Here is a 23994-nt window from a genome sequence, read left to right as displayed (position 1 = left end):
AATGAAAACAAGAGCGTGTACAAGTGTTGTTGCAAGAATGCTTGTTTTTTTTAGCTTCTTGGACCAAGGCTATATTTATAGCCTTGGTCGGGGCGCCTAGAACGGTTCTAGGAGCCTGGAAGGGGATAAAACTTTATCCCCTCTACAACAGATCACGGTCAAATGCGATCTGGATAGAATCAGGTTCCGGGTGTCCGAACCCTTAAAGTCAACATGGTTGACTTTTTCGGTCTGGGTCCTCTGCTCTAGTTTGCTCGCCTCGGTCTGGGTCTTCCGCTCCAGCTCCGCTCACTTGGGTGATTTTAGCCAACCGAAATAAGGCTCACCCGAACCCAATTTCGGCCTTCTCCTCGAGTAGGCTTCCGCTTCGGCTTCTCATCCTTCGAACGTCGCACACGTTCTTCTCATCCACCGGTGTACTCTTTCGCGGTGTCTCGTCCCTCAGACACATCAAGCCCGTCAACTCTCTCCCGTGTCATTCTTCTCGCTAGTCGCGTCTTCCGCTCGACTTCTTGTGCTCCTAAGCTCCTGCACACTTAGACACAGGGATCAAAAACCAACAGGACTTAACTTAACTTGTTTAATCACATCAAAACAATCTTGGGGTTCCAACAATCTCCCCCTTTTTATTGTAAGCAACCCAAGTTAAGCTAGGGGTAAACAAATAAAGGTAAAGCAAAAATAAAATTTTCAATAAAACACAAAAAATAGGAAATTTAGTTTTAAGCTACCTCCTCCTAGACTTAATCTTTTTCTTCTCTCTCTTTGATCATATAAAAAAAATGGGGTTCAATAAAAATCTAAGCGTAATTTTTATAAAACTCTAAATTTCCAAAAAATTTCAAAAAAAATTCTAATTAAACTCTGATTTTGAAAATATAATTTTAGAAATATTTTCTAAGTAAAGAAATGGAAAATTTTATCAATTAAAGGAAATTTTAAAGAATTAATTTTTTTAGAAATTTTGATAAAAAAAATTCTAAGTAAAATACATTTTTTTTTAAAAAAAAACTTAAAAGAAACTTTAAGAAATCTGAAGAAGTTAAGGAAATTCGTAAAAAAAATTAGAATTTTTTTAATACTTTATCAGTGAGTCAATTAAATATTTTATTTCAATATTTGGCTTCCAGACTACGACGAGGCACTAGGCCTTTTTGGTTATTAGATTATCAACCACTTCTAAACAAAGCCGCATAAGAAATTAAACGTTTAATTTTTTAGTTTTCTTTATAAATATTTTCTAAGTAAAAAAATAAAAAAGTTTCTCAGTTAAAGAAAATTTTCATGCATTAATTTTTTTAGAAATTTTGATAAAAAAAATTCTAAGTAAAATATATTTTTTTAAAAAAACTTAAAATAAACTTTAAGAACAAAATTTAAATAATTTCTAAGTTTTTTTTAAAAAAATCTAAAGAAGTTAAGTAGATTCGTAAAAAAAATGTAGAATTTTTTTTAAAAAATTGAATAACTATTCAAATCATTTTCTAATTTCAATTTTAATACTTTATCAGTTAGTTAATTAAACATTTTATTTCAATATTTGACTTTCAGACTATGGCGAGGTACTAGGTTTTCTTGGTTATTGGATCATCAACCACTTCTAGACAAAACTGCATAAGGAAATTAAACGTTTAATTTTCTCGCTGAAAGCTCAAAGTCTAACTAAAGTTCAAGTTAGGAAAGACTTAGGAACCCAATATAGGTTCCAACCAACTAGATTGATTAGATATTTTCTATGGACATATTTCTTTGAAATATTTCTAATTTATCCTTTGTGATATCTAAAATATCAATTTAGATTATTAAATTTTCTAAAACTTATGTTATATGAGCATGCATTATTTTTCAAGTTATTTATTTCTTTTTGCAAAATATCATTTTCTAGTTTAATCTTGTCAAATTCTTCTAATGGGCAAGATTTTGCTAGAATTAATTTTTAATTTTTATTTTTTTTTTTCAAGTTTGCAATAATCTTTGGTTAATAATTTCACAAACTTAAATAACTTGTCAGGTGGGAGAGATCGTACCTGATTTACCTTGTCGACTTCGTTACCCGTAGCTCCCCTGAACTGCTGCTTTCTTCCGATGTAGCTCCCCCTTCATCGATACTCATTTTAGATGAGCTTGCTTCGTATTCATCTTCTTAATGACTTGCCATCAATGCAAATCCGGAGAAAACCTCGACTTCCGATTCGGACGACGTATCGTCCCACGTCACCTTTAGTGTCTTGTACTTGTTCGTTTGAACAAGCTTCTTTTCTTTGTCCTTGTCCTTGTTCCTTAGCTTGGGGCAGTTGTCTTTGATGTGCCCTTCTTCATTGCAGTGGTAGCATCTAATCATCCTTTTCTTTCTACACTACGGATCGTTAATTTTTCTTGATTTATATAACTTTTTAAAATGTCTTACCATCATCAACATTTCCTCGTCGTCGAGAGAAGATTCTAACTCATGTTCATCTCTTGTTACCTTGAGGGTGATGTTATGCTTCGGCTCCTTCGTACTTGCACATCTCGATTCATGCATTTCAAAAGTTGAAAAGAATTCTTCTATGGTAATAGATTCTAAGTCCTTAGAGATATAGAAGACATCTACTAATGATGCTCATTTGGTATTCCTAGGGATGCAGTAAGAGCATACCTTAGCGAATCTCGGTTACTTACCTTTTCTTTGAGATTCGAAAGTCCGGTGATGAGCTCCTTAGTCCTCGAGTGAAGATGTGCAATCATTTCGTCTTCTTCAAGTCGTAGGTTCGTCAGCTGGTTGCGGAGTAAGTCTCGTTGCGTGAGCTTGGCCTCGGACGTCCCTTCGTGTAGCTCAAGGAACTTCTCCTAAAGCTCCTTTGCTGAGTTATAGGTGCCAATCCGGTTGACTTCTTGTAGCGGAAGGATGCTCAGCAGATGGAATTATGCTTTACCGTTTGCCACATAGTCGGCTTACTCTTTCTTCGTCCATTGGTATTCTTCCTTACATTCGGGTGCTACAAAATCGAACTCCATTATTAAAAGTAATTCAAAGTCGGTTTTAAAGAATACCTGCATTTGTTTTTTCCAGCTAGCGAACTCCCCTCGAACGTCGACGGGTATATGCTCAGTCCGGCCATCGTCTTTGCTTCGATCGACGGTTAGTCCTCCTAAAGTGTCTTGGCTCTGATACCACTGTTGGGACCATTGGGCCGGCTAGAAGGGAGGTTAATAGTCCTGCTAAAAATAAAACAGAAAATACCCTTCTCGGACTTAAATGAATACTTGCATAAAGATAGAATAAAAAATGTACTAAAAAGAAAGAGACACCTGAATTTACTTGGTTACAACCGAAGAGGTTGTTAATCCAAGGAAGTGAAATGCACTAACTTTCCTTCAGGTGGAGAAGTCTCTTTACAGCAGTGTAAGCACAAAAAATTAGAAGCTAAATGAAAACTAGAGCGTGTACAAGTGTTGTTACAAGAATGCTTCTTTTTTTTAGCTTCTTGGACCAAGGCTATATTTATAGCCTTGGTCGGGGTGCCTGGAAGGGTTCCAGGCGCCTAGAGGGCGATAAAACATTATCCCCTCTGCAATGGATCACGGATAAACACGATCTGGATAGAATCAGGTTCCGGGCACCCGGAATGAGTCCAGACGCCTGAACCCTTAAAGTCAACATGGTTGACTTTTTTGGTCCGGGCCCTCTACTCCAGTGCTGCTCGCCTTGGTCCGAGTCTTCCGCTCCGACCCCGCTCGCTTGGGTGATTTCGGCCAACCGAAATAAGGCTCACCCGAACCCAATTTTGGCCTTCTCCTCGAGCAGGCTTTCGCTCCGGCTTCTCGTCCCTTGAACGTCGAGCACGTTCTTCTCGTCCACCGGTGTACTCTTTTGCTGCGCCTCGCCCCGTAGACACACTGAGCCCGTTGGCTCTCTCCTGTGCTGTCCTCCTCGCTAGCCGCGTCTTCCGCTCGACTTCTTGTGTTCTTAAGCTCCTGCACACTTAGAAACAGGGATCAAAAACCAGCAGGACCTAACTTAACTTGTTTGATCACATCAAAACAACCTTGAGATTCCAACACCTCACACAATTTAGGCTTGTCACCTTTTGAAAAATTGTATGGGCATGCTCCTCTCTATTCCTCTCTACGTATTTTTGGTTGTATTTGCTTTATCCTTTGTCAATATGTCGAGCGTAATAAATTAGTCTCTCGGTTTGCTCTTTGTATCTTTTTGGGTTATGGTGTTACTTAAAAAGGATATCATTGCTTTGATCCCGTTAGTCAAAAATTGTCTCTCATCATGTTGTGGTTCTTGAGCATATTCCATTCTTTTCTATTCCATCTAGTTCGCATAATGTGGCAAAGTCAGATCAACTTTGTATTGATCCTTTCAATACCGACACTGAGGAAGTTTTACTCACAGTTCGTACTGGTAGCTTAACTGAATCTGGTACTTTGGTTCCTGAGATATCCACTCCACATGCTCCTCCTTCTGCCACTACCCAATTATCTTCTGAGGTTGTGGATGATCCTTCTCTCCACCGTCATCAATCCACTCGTGTTCGTAAGTCTACTAAACTGCCAGATTTTGCTTACTCTTGTTATTCTCATTCTTTTGCTTAATTTGTTGCATCTATTCATTATCTTTCTGAGTCTGTATCCTATAGAGAAGTTGTTTGCAACCCACTTTGGCAGAGTGCTATGGCTGAGGAACTAACTGCTTTGCATCAGACTCAAAGATGGGATTTGGTTCTGTTGCCATCAGGAAAACACACTGTTGGTTCTTGTTGGGTATATAAGATTAAAACTAAATCTGATGGATCTATCGAATGATACAAAGTTCGTCTTGTTGCTAAAATTTATTCTCAGAAGTATGACATAGATTATAAGGAAACATTTGCTCTTGTTACAAAAATGACGACTATTCGTACTCTGATTACTGTTACTTTTGTTTGTCAATGGAGAATATCTCAGATGGATGTCAAGAATGCATTTCTAAATAGTGATCTTCATGAAGAAATTTATATGACACCTCCTCCTGATATTTCACACCAACCTAGTGAAGTTTGCAGGCTTTGTAAAGCGCTTTATGGTTTCAAACAAGCACCTCGTGCTTGGTTTGAGAAGTTCTCTACAGTGATTACTTTGTTTATGTTTCATCCTAGTAATCATGATTCATCATTGTTTGTTAGATGTACGAGTGTAGGTTGTATTCTTTTATGATTATATGTTGATGACATGATTATTACTGGTAATGATTCTAATGAAATTACTTCCCTAAAGTCTGAGTTGGCTCGTCGTTTTGCTATGAAATACTTAGGTATACTCGCTACTTTCTGGGCATTGAAGTTGTGTATTCCCCGAAAGATTATCCTTTATCTCAGTCAAAATATATATCTGATCTGTTTGAGCGTGCTCGTCTTACTGATAATAGAGTCGTTGATATTCCTATCGAGACTAATGCTTGATATTCTCCATATGATGGCTCACCTTTGTCAGATCCTTGTTTGTACAGAACTATTGTTAGAAGCTTGGTTTATCTTACTGTGACTCGTCCAGATATTGCGTATGTTGTTCGTATGGTTAATTAATTTATCGCTGCACCAACTACAGTTCATTGGGTTGCTGTTCTTTGTATTCTCAGGTATCTTCGGGGCACTCAATTTCAAAGTTTTTTATTTCCTTCTACTTTATCTCTTGAACTACGTGCATACTTTGATGTGGATTTGGCTGGTGATCCTACGGATCATAAATCTACCAATGGTTTCTGCGTTTTCTTGATGATTTCCTCATTTCTTGGAAGAATAAGAAGCAAGATGTTATTTCTAGATCTTCCACAGAAGCTAAGTATTGTGTCATGACCTCAACTACTTGTGAAATAGTTTGGTTGCGTTGGTTGCTTGCGGATATAGGTATTTCTCTTCATCAACCTACTCTGTTATATTATGATAATCAGAGTGTTATTCAAATTACACGTAATTTAGTTTTTTCATAAGAGAATGAAATATATTGAAATTGATTGTTACGTTACTCGTCACCATCTTCAAATTGTCACCATCATATTGCCTTTTGTTCATTCAAAACTACAGATTGCTGATATGTTTAGCAAGTCACATTCTGCTTCACGTTTTTGTTTCTTATCTGACAAACTCTCAATGCTTCTAGCTATAGAATCGTGAGTTTGAGGGAGGATGTTAGATTATATATATTTATTTGTTTATAGCTTTTAAGGTAATTTGATCTTTTTCTCTTTTATATTTAGAGTTTAAGGTTTCTTAACTAAACTATATAAAGACATTATACTCTATATTTTTAATCATCAATTTTAAATTTAATAATATGACTAGATTTTTTCCCCTTAATTTCTACACCCCTTTCTACTTCATCATCGTTGTTGGTCCTTCAGCATTGCTTGATCTGTTCATTCGTCACCTAGGGTTGTCTCAACTATTTTTGAGGCCCTAGGCTGAAAAAATTAAGGCCTTAATATTTTTTTAAAAAATAAATATTAAAAATATTATTAGACACATTTAATTATAATAGTAAAATTTAAAATGATAGTTTTATACATTGTCAATGATTATTTATGTAATCGGAAGGAGTGACCAATTAGGTCATGTAGCAATAACTTTATCTTGTGGTAAACCTAACTTTTTTATTAGTAAAATTTATAAAAAATAAAAAATATTTTATGTTAACTAATTTGACAATAAGTAATAAATTATTATAATACTATTAATATACATTTTAATTGTTATTTTTTAAAAAAATTATCAATTAATTTTAACTTCGATGAAGGTAAGTCTTGACACAATGGTAAAAATTATTATTGTGTGACCTAGATGTAATAGGTTTAAGTAATAGTCTAGTAGATATATGCATTGTGTATAATAACCCTTCCTTAGGATTTCACGTTGGCAGGACATTCCTAAACCAAGTTGCCTTTTATCAATTTTAACTTTGATAAATCATCAATTAAATTTATTTAGTTAAAATATTTAGCTAGTAAATATTGACGGTAAATTATTAAAAAAAGTGTGCATAATAACTCGTTGAAGAGTAAGGACATAATAATAATGGTAAAATAATAATAATAAAGGAGTAGAAAGAAATAATAGTACAATATTAAATATGCTTTTTAAAGACTTTCAAGAATATTTTAATAAAAAAATATTAATTAAGTATAACCAATAAGAATTTTTAATTTATTAATCAAACTTAATTTTAATTAATAAATTAAATTTTTATCAATAAAAAATTAAAAATTACGCGTCAAATTTTAATTAAACAATAAAAAAAATTATCAACCAAATCTAACTTTAATATTAAAAAATGGGTTAATTCTCAATTTAGTCCCTCATTATTTGACGTGGTGCTGATTTCGTCCCTAATTTTTCAATTGACCAAATTTAGTCCTTCAATTTTCGAACTTTTTCCCAAATTGATCCTTCCGTCCAAATCCCCGTTAAAATAGACGGGAAAACTTGTTTAACCGATGGAAGTGACCAGTTACTATTATTCTTGCGCTATTTCCCTAATCCTGGCATTGATTGAGTTCAAGATTTAGAAATTTGTTTCTTTTGTTGGTTTATAAGCTCCGAAGAAGCACTGACCGAGACATCAAGGCCAGCAACGTGGCCTTCACCACGGCAGGACAAGCTCCCATTCTTATGGCAATTGAAGTCGTCATCAATGTAAGGACAAGATCCAGGAGGATAGAAGGGTTCAATACTTTCATCCCACACCCACCTCCCGTCGAATATGTCGCATTCCGTGGAGAGGCCGCTCTGAGCCTTCACCTCGGCAGGAGGACTGGACTCGTTCCTTATTAATGCAGCAGCATCAGCAATGACAGGAACTGTAACGGCTGCATTAGGAGGAGGAGGAGTAGTCTTCACGACTAAACCGCTAATCTTTTCTCCATCTGTTCGATTCTTCTCATCAGGCTGTTGATGTGTAATTTGGAGATCTTGGTCTTCAGTTCCGCCCTTCAAAACAAGTCTTTTCCAAAGAAAAAGAAGAATTTGCACTGTCATTTTCGTTCTCGGAACTAACTCCTCGGTTCGCTAGAAACGGATCCGCCAAGCCCTCGTTCACCGCCGCATCTTCTCTTGGGGAACGCGACGCCGACGGCGGCACAGAGAGCGAAGAGTCCGCAGGCAAAGAGAAGAAGCGAGAAAGCGGAGAGGAAGGAGCAGAGGGATCGGCGTTGAGAGGGAGGCGTGAGAAAGCAAAAATAGAGGCGGTCACCACGAGGATGAAGAGGAGGAAGTAAGTAACTGGTCACTCCCACCGGTTAAACAAGTCTTTCTGTCTATTTTAACGGAGATTTGGACGGAAGGATCAATTTGAGAAAAAGTTCAAAAATTGAAGGACTAAATTTGGTCAATTGAAAAATTGGGGACGAAATCAGCGCCATGTCAAATAATGAGGGACTAAATTGAGAATTAACCCATTAAAAATTAAAATTATCAAATAAATCTAATACTAGTAAAAAAAATAAAAAACATCAAATTTAACTTTAATCTATAAAAATTAAAAATTAAAAATTATTGAGTAAATATAAGTTAGCTAGTAAAAAATTAAAATTATCGGTGAAAATAAATCTAGACTAAAATTTATTTAATCATAATTTTAAATATTTAATATCCTAATTAATATATATATATAATTTGATGAGCCCCAATATAATAAGAATTTTAGGCATAAATTTTAATGGACTATGCCTTAAGTCGGTCCTATTCTTCACCGTACCTTTTCAATGAAAGAAGACAAGTTATATGCTTCGCAAAAAAGCAAGAGCAGATTCGGTGCATCAATTCCTTGTCAATGGCTCGCTTCGAAAGAAAGAACTCTTCTTTACACAATTCTCAGTCATATTCAATCTCGAAAGACCTGCGTCACTTCTTCCCTGTTCCCGCCTTCGGAGCACTCACTTCCGTCGACGAGAAGGGAAAGGAGGCACTCACTGAGGCGACAATCCCATAAAGGAAGGGGTCCAATCTACATGTGTTAAGCACCGCACATTTAAGAGAAGCTAGCGTCCGATTCCATGCTTCCTTGTGCTATAGAATTGCGGACGATGTCGATGCATATGGACGATCTCTTGCCACTGCAAGTCCCACATCCGCGGTTGGTGAGAGTAATGTGATAGAGGAAGACTTTTGTTCTTAATCGGGATAGTGTTTAATAAACCACCGTTGATGCAATATCTGGCGGGGAAGGCATTCCCACTGCTACAGTTGGAGTTGAGGGTCCTAGTTCTCTTACAGTAAGAGCTGTTGCTGGAATAAGAAGTGCTAGTGACTTGACTGTCGGAGGAAGAACCGCTGTTAGAAATTTAAACGTAGAAGCTCCAATTTCATCTGCTGGTATAGACGAACCTCTCGGGATCTTATCTGCAATCAATAGGGGAATCAGCTGCTATTTAATCTTCCTCTATCAATTTCTTTTTCTTTTTTTTTTTCATGGACATCTGATATTCATTTTTAAACCAAACAAGGATCTGACTCAATTCAATAGAAACTTCACTTCTACCCTGTGTGGTATTGTATTGGAGCTTAGTCGGTCTTTTTTAGCAGCTTTCATCTTAGCCTTGAAGGAAGGAAGTCAGGCGCTCATCTCAGGGGCATGCCCTGAATCAACTGCTGGTGGAAGATTTGATGGAGGAATTGGACAACTAGGCTCTTAGGCAGCTATTGAATCTGCCCCGAACACTTTTCTGACAGCATCCGGCTTTGCTTGATTAGGAATTAGGGCTTAGGAAAGGATAAAGAGAAGATGCGGCTACTTGAGAAGCTGTTGGGAGTTAGGAGGAATGCGCTCTTAAAGAAATGACGCTAGTATACATAAAGAGGCTTAGCAATCATTAGAAAGTAAAGGACTTATCCTTAGTTAAGACTAACTTTCTTTTATTAATCGGTAGGGAAATTCATTTTTGGGAAAGTCCAGACATGAATAAAGAATAAAGGAAGCGTGACGAATTCATTTAGATACCAAATCTGACTACACGGATCGAACGAGAAAAAAAAATAAGGCAATTCCCTCCTTAAGAGCATTCATAATTTATCATGATTATAACATTGGATCGAACGAGAAAAAAAAATAAGGCAATTCCCTCCTTAAGAGCATTCATAATTTATCATGATTATAACATTTTTCATCTCATAACAAAACATAAGATTCACTGTCACATACTTATTATAACATCCTTTTTTCACTCATATTCTTGTAAGAGCAATGATATGCACAAGGAAAAAAATTCAATGAAAACCTCAAGGATAGACACATAAAGTCATGGCCCACCATTTCACTTTTTGTGGACCCCATCATTTTATGTGTCTATCCTTGAGGTTTTCATTGAGTTTTTTTCCTTGTGCATATCATTTTTCTTCTTGTAATATTAATCATCATTATTTATGGATCCCACAATCTACTCAATCATCTGAAAATTATATCATATTAAATAAATATATTTTAAATATATTTTAAAATATTTAAATTATTATTACTTTTTTAATAATAATCTTACTTTAAAAATATAATTTTATTTTTTTTTAATAATTTTAAAATTTTAAATTTTTAATAAATAAAATTAAAAAAACACACATGAAGTGAGTCAGCACGTTGCAATTGAGCGTGTTCAATTGTTTGAACACGTTCAAATTAGGGGTGTTATAACAACCCTCCACAATGGGTGTTTAACATCAATAAGTAGCCGCTCATAAACTATTCAAAACTCGATTTGATAAAAGCTCGGTTGAGCTCATTTAATGAGGCTCATTAAGATAAATAAATCAAACTCAAGCTTCACAATATTCTGCTCGTTAGCTCTTGAACATGTTCATTAAGCTCATGAATTAATTTTTAAATAAAATAATAATAATTTTGATATTGAATTTATAAATTTTACACTCTATTTATGAAACATATAGATAAATATATTAAATTTATTTATTAAAATAAAATTATAAATTTTAATAAAAATATTATAATTTTCTCTAAATATATAATTTAATTTTTAATAAGTATTTAAATTTATGATCTATATTTATTACGCTCATTTGGACTCGATAAAAACTCAAAACTCGAATAATCTCGTAAGCCATGAGTATAGCCATGAGTATATTCATTAAATAAAGCTCGAGTTCAATTCAATTATAAACAAGTCAAACTCAAACATTCAAGAATTCGACTCGATTACACCCTTATCAATGACTGTTATAGCACCCCTACATTTCAGATGCTTTAAAGTTTATATAAAAAAAAAAAGACAACCCGGTGCATGAAACTCCCGTCATACGGGGTCCTAAGGAATGATCCATTATACGCAATCTTCCCCTACTTTTTACAAGAGACTGTTTCCAGAATTCAAACTCGTAACCTTTTAATCACATGACAACAACTTTACCGTTGCGTCAAAACTCCTCTTTCTACTCTAAAGTTTATATACTAACTTTAATTTGCAAAATCATACTTAATCACAATTTACTATTATTAATTATTTCTCTTCATCTAAAGTTTATATACTAACTTCAATTTGTTAAATCATACTTAATCACAATTTACTATTATTAATTATTTCTCTTCATCTAAAGTTTATATACTAACTTTAATTTGTTAAATCATACTTAATCACAATTTACTATTATTAATTATTTTTCTTAAAATTAACTGAAGAGCACATTGCTAATTATTGCTATTAAAGTATTAATAAAAAAAGAATAATTTTCGAAATGGCCAAGGTGTTCACCAACCTTTTTAAATAAAAAAAAACCTTCCAACATTTAATTAATAAAAAAACATTTTACAAGCTATAGAATGTCCTCTTATTTATTTTATCTTTCTAAAAATAATTAAATGGCACTAAAATATTTATTTAAATGTGTTGTCGAGGATTTTATGTTGTGCTTGATCTCATTAAACACTCGCATTTCAAGGCAAAAACAAAAAAAAAAAAAAACAAAGATTAAAAATTTCAACTTCTCAAGGCACAAATTCCATAAACTCAGTTCTAGCAATCACAGCAAGTGAAGGAAAAGGAGAACTGGATCTCTAGAAAATTAGATCAATGAGCATGAGCCATGTTCATATTCCTGAGATCTTTACCTTGCAGAGGGCTGGAAACAATGGTGGGTATGTTAAGCTATATGTCATGCCCGAGCAGATCGGGTGTCTCTGCTTCTACGGTCGACAAGGCCGTTCGCACCTTCCCTACCCACGAATCCAGGCGATCATGCAACGATTTGATCTGTGGAATCCCCAGGACTCTGGGTTGCACCCATGAGACGTATACTGTGCCCTCAACTTGATCGACGATGCCTTCGATGAGATGAACCTGAAGGGAACAAAAAGGGAAAACTTCTTGAGTTGTGGATGCTAAAAATGCAGTAGGCCTATAATTGGATCGCTGTTGATCCCAGAAGAACAAAAATACGTGAAGGAATTAACGATTGATCATGTGTACTGCTGAACTTAGTTAATCAGAAGAGTTGCTAGTATCCGACATGGGTATGTATCACCACATCGAACACACGAGGACTTGGTGGAAACCAAAAAGGTGTCCAAATTTAGGACTTCTGTATAGGGTTCCTACTTGCATCACAAGAGATCCAAAGTTCAAATCCTACAGCGCTTTTAATACCATTTTACAGCTTATCTGTGACTTGCGGATCCACTTGGGTATCGCAAACACTCAGATCTCGTGGTTAAAGCCCCCTTCCCTCCTTGTCTTCTGGCCCCCATGAGGTTCCCGCCCTCTGCAAACCGACACAAGCTCATTTCACTCATGAGCAGGTCTGAGATCACGATGGGAAGATTAGATGCTTGCGACCAGGACTCAACCTAAGATGAACACAATGGCCACGAGAGCCTCTCATATCTATGTTTTCCCTAAATTAACACGATTTAATCCCTCCTCTCAAATCTCTATGCTTCCGAGAGTAAACACAACCTAAGTGTCTGCACAGATGCTTCTAAACATTATTAAACCTGAATGGTACGATGTTGAGCGTTGACAGAAGTGTTAAGATCCTTGCTAAAAATTATGAACATCGACTAAGGATCGACTAAAGGGAACTGAATATGGCCATAAAAATGAACAAAGGATGAATATACATGTGACCAGTTACCACGAAATTTCGCAATTAACATGCAAGAAAAAATAACAGAAGAAAAAGAATGGATTCTAAAATTAAGAGGTGAAAAAAAAGTTATGCTTACTGAAAGGGCTTTCATGAGGAGATACTCCGCGTCTTCAATGGAAAGCTTAGTTCTCTCAGTGATGATACTTAAAGGAATAGTTCGATCCTCAGATGGACGACTACAATAAAGAAAAAATATCAGAACGATGTATTAGTCACATCTTCAATATAGAAAGAAAAAAAAACAAAACAAGCTGGCCTATATCGGGAAGTAATTGTACTTTCTCTGATGATTTACCTGAATATAATTTCCATCAAACACAAAATGTTGATTTTTTCAAGTAGCTTCCTCTCATTCTCTACTAATGCAGGTTGAGCAGTCAATGCTGCATTATGGATCTTACATAGTTCTTGATATCTAATCAGATTTCCCGAGTTAAAAGCCTGAAGAATATGGTAGAGCCACTCCACTTTTGTCCCAATGAGACTATTGATCTGTAGGCCAATCAGAAGCTCAAATGCATGAGTAAACATGGTAAGTAAAAAGGAAATCTCTGTATTGAATACCGATGGCGCATATGAATGCATTTAAATTGATAGCGTATAAAAAGCAAGAAAACCATTGTATGTATCATCCAAAAGTAAAGTTACATTTTTTTAAAAAAATTATAAAATGAAGAACATACTTCTTCCACCTAACATTACCAAGCAAATTCCTAGAAACGGGTAGGGAGAACTCTGACTTACAATAGGATGGGCAAGCAATTCCCCAAAGTTGTATATGTTATCTCCCAGCAAAGCTGAAAGAGAAAGATCAAATGACAAGTCCTGAAAATAAGTATAATGTCAAGTTTAGCAAGTGGATTACAAGCACTGTTATTTAAACTAATTTTGTTCAGATGTGTGAAAGTACATGCTGATATTCTCATAAGTCAAAGAATTAAGAAGAACAAAAGGTTAGCCAAGGAAATTAACTATTCTATATGGAGTATACTGATTCAATAAATAAATGCAAATTTGCATTGTCTTATCTAGAAAACACCAGCAAAATTAGTGTTATAATATTCAGAAAATTATGAAAAAAATAAAGGAAGGTCTGCCATTCTTCTACAAGAATCTATAACCTTATAGTTATTCATCTCTGCGATCCCAGAATCCAAGCATGACTTTCTCACACGTTATTTTTTTTTCTTTTGTGGTTTGAATCCTTAAATTTTCACACCCACAGAAATGAAATGCAAGCTCATGTTTGGGAGGCATTCAAGGTCTACTTACCTATGAAAAATGATAAAACAATGATTTCTAGCATTTCTCCTCCTTTACTAGCAATGAATAGCCAAATCGAAATACACTAATTGTACAATGTTATATAAGATGCAATTGCTCACCCATGTTAATTCTCTACTATACTCTCCCATGTTTTTAATTGGTAATTTGATTACCTTGTGGGAGCAGAGAGTTAAGTATACAGCACTATTAGCCAGTTCAATAAATCAGCAAACTTACTTTCCACGAAGATATATCACATTTACCAGTTTGAATGATGCCGAAAGCGACTCTACTGAAGTGTATGCCAAATAAAGAAGAGCACTCTTATAGAATTCAGCAAATTCTTTTTGAGATTTATGATACTGTGAAGATATCCAATAATAGCTAGCATGAACAGAAGGGTCAACATCAGTCATGTTGTCCAATGTGCTCTTTCCTTCATCAATAAGCTTTTTACACTCCTTTTGATTTCCTTTTTCTAAATTTAATGCAGCAATTTGCATCTTAACATATAGGATAGGCTCCTCAATCCTCAACTCTCGAGTAGCATGCAATTTTTCAATTATTCCCTCAAGGTAGTTAATTGCAGCATCCTTCTCAGAATATTGACGTGAAACCACCACAGCAAAGTGAGCAAGCTTCAAGAGATTGATTTTGGTTTCAAAGTCTGTAATGAAGTTATTATACAGCTGTATAAGTGCATCACCAGCCTACAGGGCGAAAGAAAATAGTTAGTGCGACATCATATGCAAAATTAGTAAAAGTAATAATGCAAAATTAGTAAAAGCAAAGGATAAACAATAGAATAATAGGAAACAATTGGCACACTCTCTAGTTAGGCTGGCTGACATATAACCATGTAAACAAAAACAATTGAATTGTCCTCGCAGCCAACAAATTTGATTATCATAAGCAATGAATGTACCAAAACAGAGACTTAAAGTATTTGTGATATTGACCATAGAATTTTTTTAAAAAAATAACAATGTCATCGTAAGTAATTTTATAGTCACATGTCCATAACAAATGAAAAGGTTACAAAAAGTAAATTCAACGGGAAATATATCAGTGTGGATCATTTGAACCAAAATCCCTGTATTGCTTCTAAAACAGACTACTTGAGTGCATATGATGTGATTAACATGGTAAAGAATGAGTAGTAGAAAGGAGAGGAGCTTCGAAAGTATAGCTGTTGTATCTCTTAGACTAAAAGAAAAAAAATTATAACACCGATTTAACATACTTTATGGTTTGGAGTGTTGAACTTTTATGAAGCAATTAATTCAAAAGGTCAATTTACCAAAGATGAGAATGTGAAGTTACTAGAAAGAAAAGATAAAATAAAAGTATCAATAACAACAAAGAAAACATTAGGGGTGTAGCTTCACTAGACAACAAAATGAGGGAAGAAGATATATTGAGATGGTATGAAATATGTTCAAAGGCGTATGAATAAATTCTATAATTCCATTACAGTGGAAGGCAGAGAGATCAAAGAACACATTAGTCACCACAATAAAAAAATAATTAAATTGATTTGGATATTCCTACATAAAAATAGTTATATTGCTTCCTATTTAAATGTTTTGAAGTGCATAGGATGACAACATAAAATATGCCAAAGAACAGCATATGCTTATTAAATCAAAATGCAATGTAATCTAGAATCAAAAACTACAATGAAATGATAACAACAAAGAAATGTTGTACAATGTCTAATAAGCTGCAGACTAAATTGGATAGTTAAGATGATCAACAATCAACATTGATTGACTGGACTTTAAAAGAATTTAAAAATATGATAAGTGCATTATCAAATGAGAAAAGATGTAGGAAAGACAACTCCTTCAACAAAAATTCCTTCTTTGACAGGAAGATGAACTCCCAAATATCCAAAGTTGAATGAGTCCTTTTCCGCTAAATGACACTTAAAAGAGTCAAAAGGAGCCTTCTGGAACAATTAAACAGAGCCAATGCTTATAAATTCTCCCCTATACTCCTACTACAGATTTAAACATGCACTTAGCAATAGACATGCAACAGAAATACAGATATTTCTACTTAAATTTAGATTAGCAACAGAGTATAAGCCCCAGAAAAATAAACAAAAATCATGTTCATAGAACAAATTTTTGAAATGGAAATTATCTAATAACCAAATTCTTTAGGTTATCACATCCATCCTGGAAGACTCTTCGAAATTGAAATCTCAAGCAATCCAACTAGACAATGATTATGCATGGTAGACACCTAAAAAGTAAAAAAGCCTAATGCATTTTTAAATTTGCAAACCAGAAAATTATAAGCATATGAAAGGGAGGATGTTTAGTAATATCTGTATCTGAATCCATGAATTGCAATAACAAAGTTTAACTATAATAAAATCTAAGACATTCTTCCTAAATTGGAGCGCATCTTATAACTCAAGACAAACATCCAAAAACATAGATTGACTTTACCCGACCTAAAAACCACATGGGGTGGGGTAGTAAATCTTCAATACAAAATTTCAACGCGGAATCACATAAAAATGTACATCACCTGAAAGACAAAAACTACTTTAGATTTGTTTAGGCATCCAAAAGGAACTTAACTTAGGTATCCAAAATATCCAATAATACCATAGACCCAACTACACAGGCAAATGAATCACATAAAGAGAAACGGAGACTCAAGCCAAGATCAACTAGGCAGCTTACTCTACAGCGAAGGAGATTCCCAGCTAAATCCCACTGGATTACCTAAAAAACATACGAAGACTGAAAGGAGAAAGGGGAAGAGAATACCTGAACTACCGCCAAGGCTACGAATTGCTCGAGCTTGGCGGTGAGCTGGTGCCACAGCTTACGCTGGTACAAATCCGCCAAGGCGCTGTACCACTCCGCCAGCTCCGGCTGCGCGTCGCGCTGCGATTCAAGGTACTGAAGGGCCATCCGATTCGATCCGATCCGATCCGATCCAGCTTCCCCTCAGGATGAAATCGGTCGCAGGACGATCTCTTTCAAACCCTAAGTTGTATGGCACCGTCCTTGCGGTTCTTTGCTTCCGTTTTAATAATTCTACCACCACCCAACCTTTTCATTTCACTCCTACTATTTTGATTAATTATATTTTATCACGAACCTTTGCAAAATATTTTATTATACGCCTTATATTTTTTTCATTTCTTACAAAGGACCTTTATACGTTTAAGTTATTAAATTATCTTTCTTATCATTTTGTAAAATGTCATGGCAAAAAGTGATATCTTGTATCTCAACCCGTTCAGTATCATTGGCCCCGCTATTAAATATAGATAGATAAATCATGAAATACTTCATCTAGTAATAAGCTGAGATAATCAATGGGATATCTTGTAATCAGAATGATAACACTAACATTACTGTATGAATTATTTTAGGCATTGTAAAATATCTTCTCATACGCTATTAGGCTTCTCATATACTAGTTAGGCGTTATTGATCGCTAAGATTTTGAGTCTATCAATAAAGATTCTAATACTTTTTTCTAATATTCTTTCTTTGAGTTTCTAATCCTCTTTTATTCTTTGAGGTTATTCAGTGATAGTTCGGTACAAATTAAATTCTATGATCCGGTCTAGGGACGAAGTAAAAAATAAAATCATATGGAGGGGTAAAATTTGTTTTAAATTCTCAATTAATAAAATAAATAAATATATTAATTGATATAAACGTACGAAATAATAACAATTTTCTATTTAGACACATATATTCAGATAATCATAAAACAAAGTCTTAACTGACCACAATAGAAAATCATAATAACTAATACGAAAATAGAAGCAACACCTACCATTCAAAATTTTCAATTCATTTTTAAAACTAGCTTGCAAAAATACAAAAATATAATAATAATAATACTTTAGTCAATATAATATAATTAGTAAGATAAAAAAATAGATATAAAAATTATTATTTACTAATTTATTTATTATGTTTATCCATTTTATATTGTACTCTATGTTTTTTCATAATTTTAAATTCATCACTAATTAATTCAATACTAAAAGTTTGAGCAATCTATTTATCAATCTAAGTCACTAATGAACTAGCTAAAAAAGCAATTTTCTATTTTGTTCTACAATCGCATCTTCATAATCTTCATAGATGAAAATGCACATTCCGTGGTTGTAGTTGAAATTGAAAGAGTCAAAATAAATTTAATCAATCGATCTACAATATAATAATTCTCTTTCTTTCATCTCCTCGATAATAAATGATACAATTTTGAAAATATTGGCATATTCTAAAAATATAGATGGTGCTAAATATTGATCTCAACAAACTTCAACTGATACATTATATGCAATTGTTATTGACTTGTAAAATTATCGGGATAAAACTTTTCAACAAGTTTGTAAGTGTAATTAATATTGAATGATTTATATCCATCTCTTAGATCGAAAACTGAGTTAAGCTAAAGTAATTTTATTATATTTTCATCAAATTGATAATTCATTTCTTGTAATATTGAATCTATGAAGCTAGTGAATATATTAATTCGATAATGATGTTCTAAGGTAACATTTCCTTTTACTCAGTCGCTCTCTACTTGATCGACGAGGAGCTTGCATGTCTGATACATCTATCTTATGTTTACCACAAAAACTCGTCACCTTGTATTCTCTAACTTTTTGAATAAGTTCTTTTGTATTATCCACTATATCCATAACATTTATAATATATTGAGACTTATATAGCATAATTTGGCAAAGATCGTCGATCATTTCTAACAACTCAAGAACAAATGCAATATAAATAAAAATTCAAACGATAATCATAAGTTATTGCTCTACTAGATAAACTATTTTTTGCCATTGGTAATATCACTTAAAACATGTAGAACAAGATCAAATAAAACAAGTAAACTATGAAGTGCCCTCAAGTTATAGCTCCATCATGTATCTTGAAAATTGTAATGCCCCAATTTGATTTTTTTTTCCTCTTCCAGATTCAAAACTCATTAGTAGATATCAATTCTGCAATTTGTAACATGAGCAATTCGCAATTGATCGTTACGTTTGAAAGAAGAATCCACTAAATTTACTATAATAGCCAAAATGTGAAAAAAAATGTTCAATATGAATAACACTTTGGGTAATTGTTACCAATGTCAATTGTAGACGATATATAAAACAATGAACATAATATGCATATAAGCATTCATTCAAAAAGAGAGATTGCAAATCAATTCTATTCTCCCCGCATAGTACTAGCACTGTCGTAACATTTTCCTTGAATATTTTGTATGAGAAGATTATTGCGAGATAAATACAACAAATTTTCCTTTTTAAAGTAGATGATTGTATATTTCCACTTGGACAATGTCAAAAAATCTTCCTCTAATAAAGCCCTTTTTATCAACAAATCTTAAACAATAGTCATTTGCTCAATTTTTGACTCATCTTGATATTCACCTATAATAAGATAATACATGGTGATCCTGTCCGAATCTCTAAATCAACGGACGCTGGGCACGTGGTGCTCTCCTTGTCACTGATGTAAATCTTCGGCCGGTCGGACGGCGCTCCGGCGAACCTGCAAAGAAGTCGGGCCGGGAAGGGGTTCCCGGCGACGACCCTCCGACGCTCAAGTCAGATAAGCGAACAACGAAGAAGTGGTTCCAAGTATCAGAGATTGCGTACCTCCGGTGAAGTGCGAGGCTCCTTATATAGAGCTGGGAAGGAGCTCATGCACACCTACCGAGGCGAATACGTGTCCCCAGCCCATACCTCAGTAAGGGCTTGTCAGAAGGCTTACCTGACACCATACTGCTACAGTCCAAGCATGTCTTTGATGGGACAGCGGAACCCCTTGGCGTAAGATTTGAAGTATGGCCGGATTATAGAGCATGTCCGCTGTCAGAATATGTCCCTTGTATTTGTTAGGACCAAAAGTAGCTAGAGGGGGGGGGGGGGGGGGGAATAGCTCGTCGCGTTCGCTCGGTGCTCGGCGTTGCTTGTTTCTTCAAAGATATGGCAGCGGAAAATACACAAACAATCACACAACGCTAACACGGTTGGTTTACTTGGTATCCACCTCACAAGAGGTGACTAATCCAAGGATCCACACCAACACACACACCCTCCACTAAATAAAACTCTCCTTTATGGTAACTACCAAGGGCGGAGAAGCCCTACAAGACTCAATACAAGAAGAGAGGGAAAGCATACAAGAAATACAAGCTTACAAGCTTACAATGAGTATAAACTCTAACCCTAGCTTCTCTTCTTGGCTTTGATCCGCCTCTTGACTTGGAGAACTTCCAAGATCCTTCAAGAACTGGCAATCTGAGCTTTGTGAGTGCTGTGGAGGAGCTGGCGAGAGATCTGGAGTGAATCGGTGAAGCGATGCCGAAGGAATCGTGCGCCTGCGGCCTTTATCGACGCTAACGGTCGGATCCCGATCGATTCGAATGTTCCCAATCGATCGGGGAGGCTTTGGATCGATCCACGGATCGATCCAGAGCGCCTCTGTGCTTTGGAGTAACGCCTGGATCGATCCACGGATCGATCCAGCGCTTATCGCGCGAAGCAGCATCGTCCCGATCGATTCACTGATCGATTGGGACATCTGGATCGATCCACGGATCGATCCAGAGGCTCTCTGTTCGCTAGAAAAGGCCTGGATCGATCCACTGATCGATCCAGCTCCTGGATCGATCCAACACTTGGTTTTTGCCAAAAACCAAGTTCCAAGCCTCTCAAACCAACATCCGGTCAACCTTGACCTGTTGGTACATCATGCCTAGCATCTGGTCACTCCTTTGACCTGCTAGGACTTCCCACCAAGTGTCTGGTCAATCCCTTTGACCCACTTGGACTTTTCTATTCATGCCAAGTATCTGGTCACTCCCTTGACCTACTTGGACTTCCACCAGATGTCCGATCATCCTTGATCCATCTGGATTTTCCCTTGCCTGACTTCACTCACCAGGACTTTCACCTAACTTCACTCACTAGGGTTTTCCATCTGCCTAGCTTCACTTACTAGGGCTTTCACCTGGCTTCACTCACCAGGACTTTCACCTAGCTTCACTCACTAGGGTTTTCAATCTGCCTAGCTTCACTCACTAGGACTTCCCTTCTGCCTGGCTTCACTCACCAGGACTTCCATTCTACCTAACATCCCAGTTAGGACTTCCCAGTCAAGTATCCGGTCAACCTTGACCTACTTGACTCTTCTTCAATCAATTTCTTATTGTCAAACATCTAAACTCAAACCAAGACTCAGCTTGGTCAACCAGGTCAACCTTGACCTGAGGGATGTTGCACCAACAATCTCCCCCTTTTTGATATTTGACAATACCACAATAACACTTACAATACCACATGTAAGTTAGGCTAATCCTATAGCCTCAATCTTCATGCCACTAGGTAATGAACACATAAATTAGGCTCTTCATTCTCCCCCTAAGAGGGCACACTCCCTTTAGGTAATGAAAGCCTAACTTACACCCATTCACAGGTCCTTTCATTCTCCCCCTATTGGCACACATCAACCCATCTTTGGGCACACATCAACCCATGCCCCAATTTTGGGTACACATCAACAAATCCATTTGTTGACGACTCTCCCCCTGAAGAGTTGCTCATCGTTGTTCACAACATCACTCGTTGTGATCAACACGATAATGACGGTCACATACCCTTCATTCATCCTTAACTTCTCCCTCAATGTAGACAAATACCCAACCTTGAGCATTTTCTAACCACTTGAGTTCCCACTTGAAATAATGAGGATATCCAGTCCCCATTTCAAGTTCAAAAGCTCATACATGAGCATTTTCTTTAAAGAAGGTTAACCACCTTCCAAGGTTCATGAAAAATAATTTTTCATGTCTTTAAAGAGTCCCTCCCCCTAAAGACATGGTGGTAACTTCTGTCATTGCACCAACAATGACTTGGAATCCCTAAACCTTTAGGAAACCCAAATTTAGAAGTTTTGAGGTTCAAATACTCAAAATTTGAAACAAACCTCAACCTAAACTTCAATGAAGCCTTCCTTAACCAATCCATCCTTGTTTTCACATGAAAACACCCTTTGTATGTATACAAATGTATTTTAGGAGTTTGGAATGGTTACCTAGACTCAAAGAGGTTCAAAGATGCTGAAATCAGGCCTTCCCAGCCAAAATCAGCAACTTGGATCGATTGGAGTTGGGTTCCAATCGATTGAACCTTTCTGAATCGATCCACTGATCGATTCAGACTACCTGGATCGATCCAGCGAGCTTCTGCTCACGAGACTTGCCTTCTGAATCGATCCACGGATCGATTCAGACACTCCAATCGATCCATGGATCGATCGGAGCTCTGATAGTTGCTGAAATTCCATTTCAGTCAACTTCAGAAACCCCTAGAAAATTCTACAAAAATCAAAAAATCATGAAATTTCGTGTAGACATTATTTAGGGCATACTTAATCATGGAAAAATAGTTTTCTATGAAAATACATCATATTTTCAAAGATTGACACAAGCTTGAAAACTTGCTAAAACTTTAGCGTTTTCTTCAAGTTTGTGTCTAACTATTCAATGGTGATTACTATCAAAAGATAGCATTCACCAAGGTTTTCCAAAATCACTTTGAAAACATTTTCAAAACCAATATCCCATCATGTTCCTTGGGCATAATGCACATGACTTGTACATTAGCTTTCCCAATGATGGGAAAACACATAACTATGTGTTTTGATGAACCTAAAACTCAAAAGAATGCACTAAATCAACATCTTGAGTTTTGTTCATCTTCCTAACATCTCACTTGTATCTAATGTACACTAAAACACGTACAAGTCACCTTATAGTCCTTGTGAGATGTGAGATTTTGGTTTTGCCCTAATCTAGGGATCATGCATATCTATCTAGGCATTCTAGAGAGATTAGACATCCACCTAGGATATCACTTGTCAATAATTATTGTTAAATGTCATTCGTCCTTAATTACAAGAAATTAAACTTAATGCATGATTATGTTATGGCATACATCAAAAGAAAATAATTTTCAAAAGAAAATAATTTTCAAAAGAAAATAATTTTCAAAAGAAAATATCCTATTACTACATGATGTATGAATGTCATGACATGGTATTTTTGGATTTTGCATAATAAAACATGAATGCAAAAATAGACATGATGTCATGGCATATGATGGGCAAACAATCATGGCAAGATTTAGCATAACTAAAATATACCTAGATTAACTATCTAAGTATCCTTAAAATCTTAGCTAAACTTACAACTTAAACCTAGATTGTCCTAAAGTGCTTCATGAAAATGCCAACGCCTAAATTTGCATTTCTAATTCCCTTGATTAATTTATGCCAGTCGAAATTAAGCATATCCTCAAATGTTGGCATATTTCATTTTTCACAGGAGTAGCACTTTTAAATTAAGGCCCGGATTGCCTTAAATTTCCTAAGAACATACCAAAATCCCAACTTGGTATTCCTTATGAATTTCCCAATATGTGCCATTTAAGATTAAAATCAATTCTTCCATCATTAGGCACATTTTACTCTTTCAAGGAGTAAATAATAATTCCATTTCATTTTCAAAGGTTAACAAAACCTTGAAAATGCTCCTTGAGTGTCAATTT

The 23994-nt window shown here is 35.5% G+C and overlaps 1 protein-coding gene across 1 annotated transcript; it reads right to left on the bottom strand.

The window, feature by feature from the left end:
* Positions 1 to 11932: 11932 nt before the first annotated feature.
* LOC122056587 (26S proteasome non-ATPase regulatory subunit 13 homolog B-like) lies at positions 11933 to 17429 on the bottom strand. Its single transcript, XM_042618598.1, has 6 exons — positions 17162 to 17429; positions 14639 to 15085; positions 13854 to 13934; positions 13405 to 13601; positions 13186 to 13285; positions 11933 to 12301 (listed from the first exon to the last, which is right to left on the bottom strand). The coding sequence occupies exons 1-6, from the start codon at positions 17306 to 17308 to the stop codon at positions 12110 to 12112; spliced, it is 1164 nt and encodes a 387-aa protein (XP_042474532.1). The 5' UTR covers positions 17309 to 17429; the 3' UTR covers positions 11933 to 12109.
* Between the last annotated feature and the right edge of the window lie 6565 nt (positions 17430 to 23994).

Source organism: Zingiber officinale, chromosome 3B, assembly GCF_018446385.1.
Source record: "Zingiber officinale cultivar Zhangliang chromosome 3B, Zo_v1.1, whole genome shotgun sequence".
In the NCBI taxonomy this organism is placed as follows: Eukaryota; Viridiplantae; Streptophyta; class Magnoliopsida; order Zingiberales; family Zingiberaceae; genus Zingiber; species Zingiber officinale.
The sequence above is the reverse complement of the archived record's forward strand: the minus strand, read 5'-3'. Positions and strand labels throughout refer to the sequence as shown.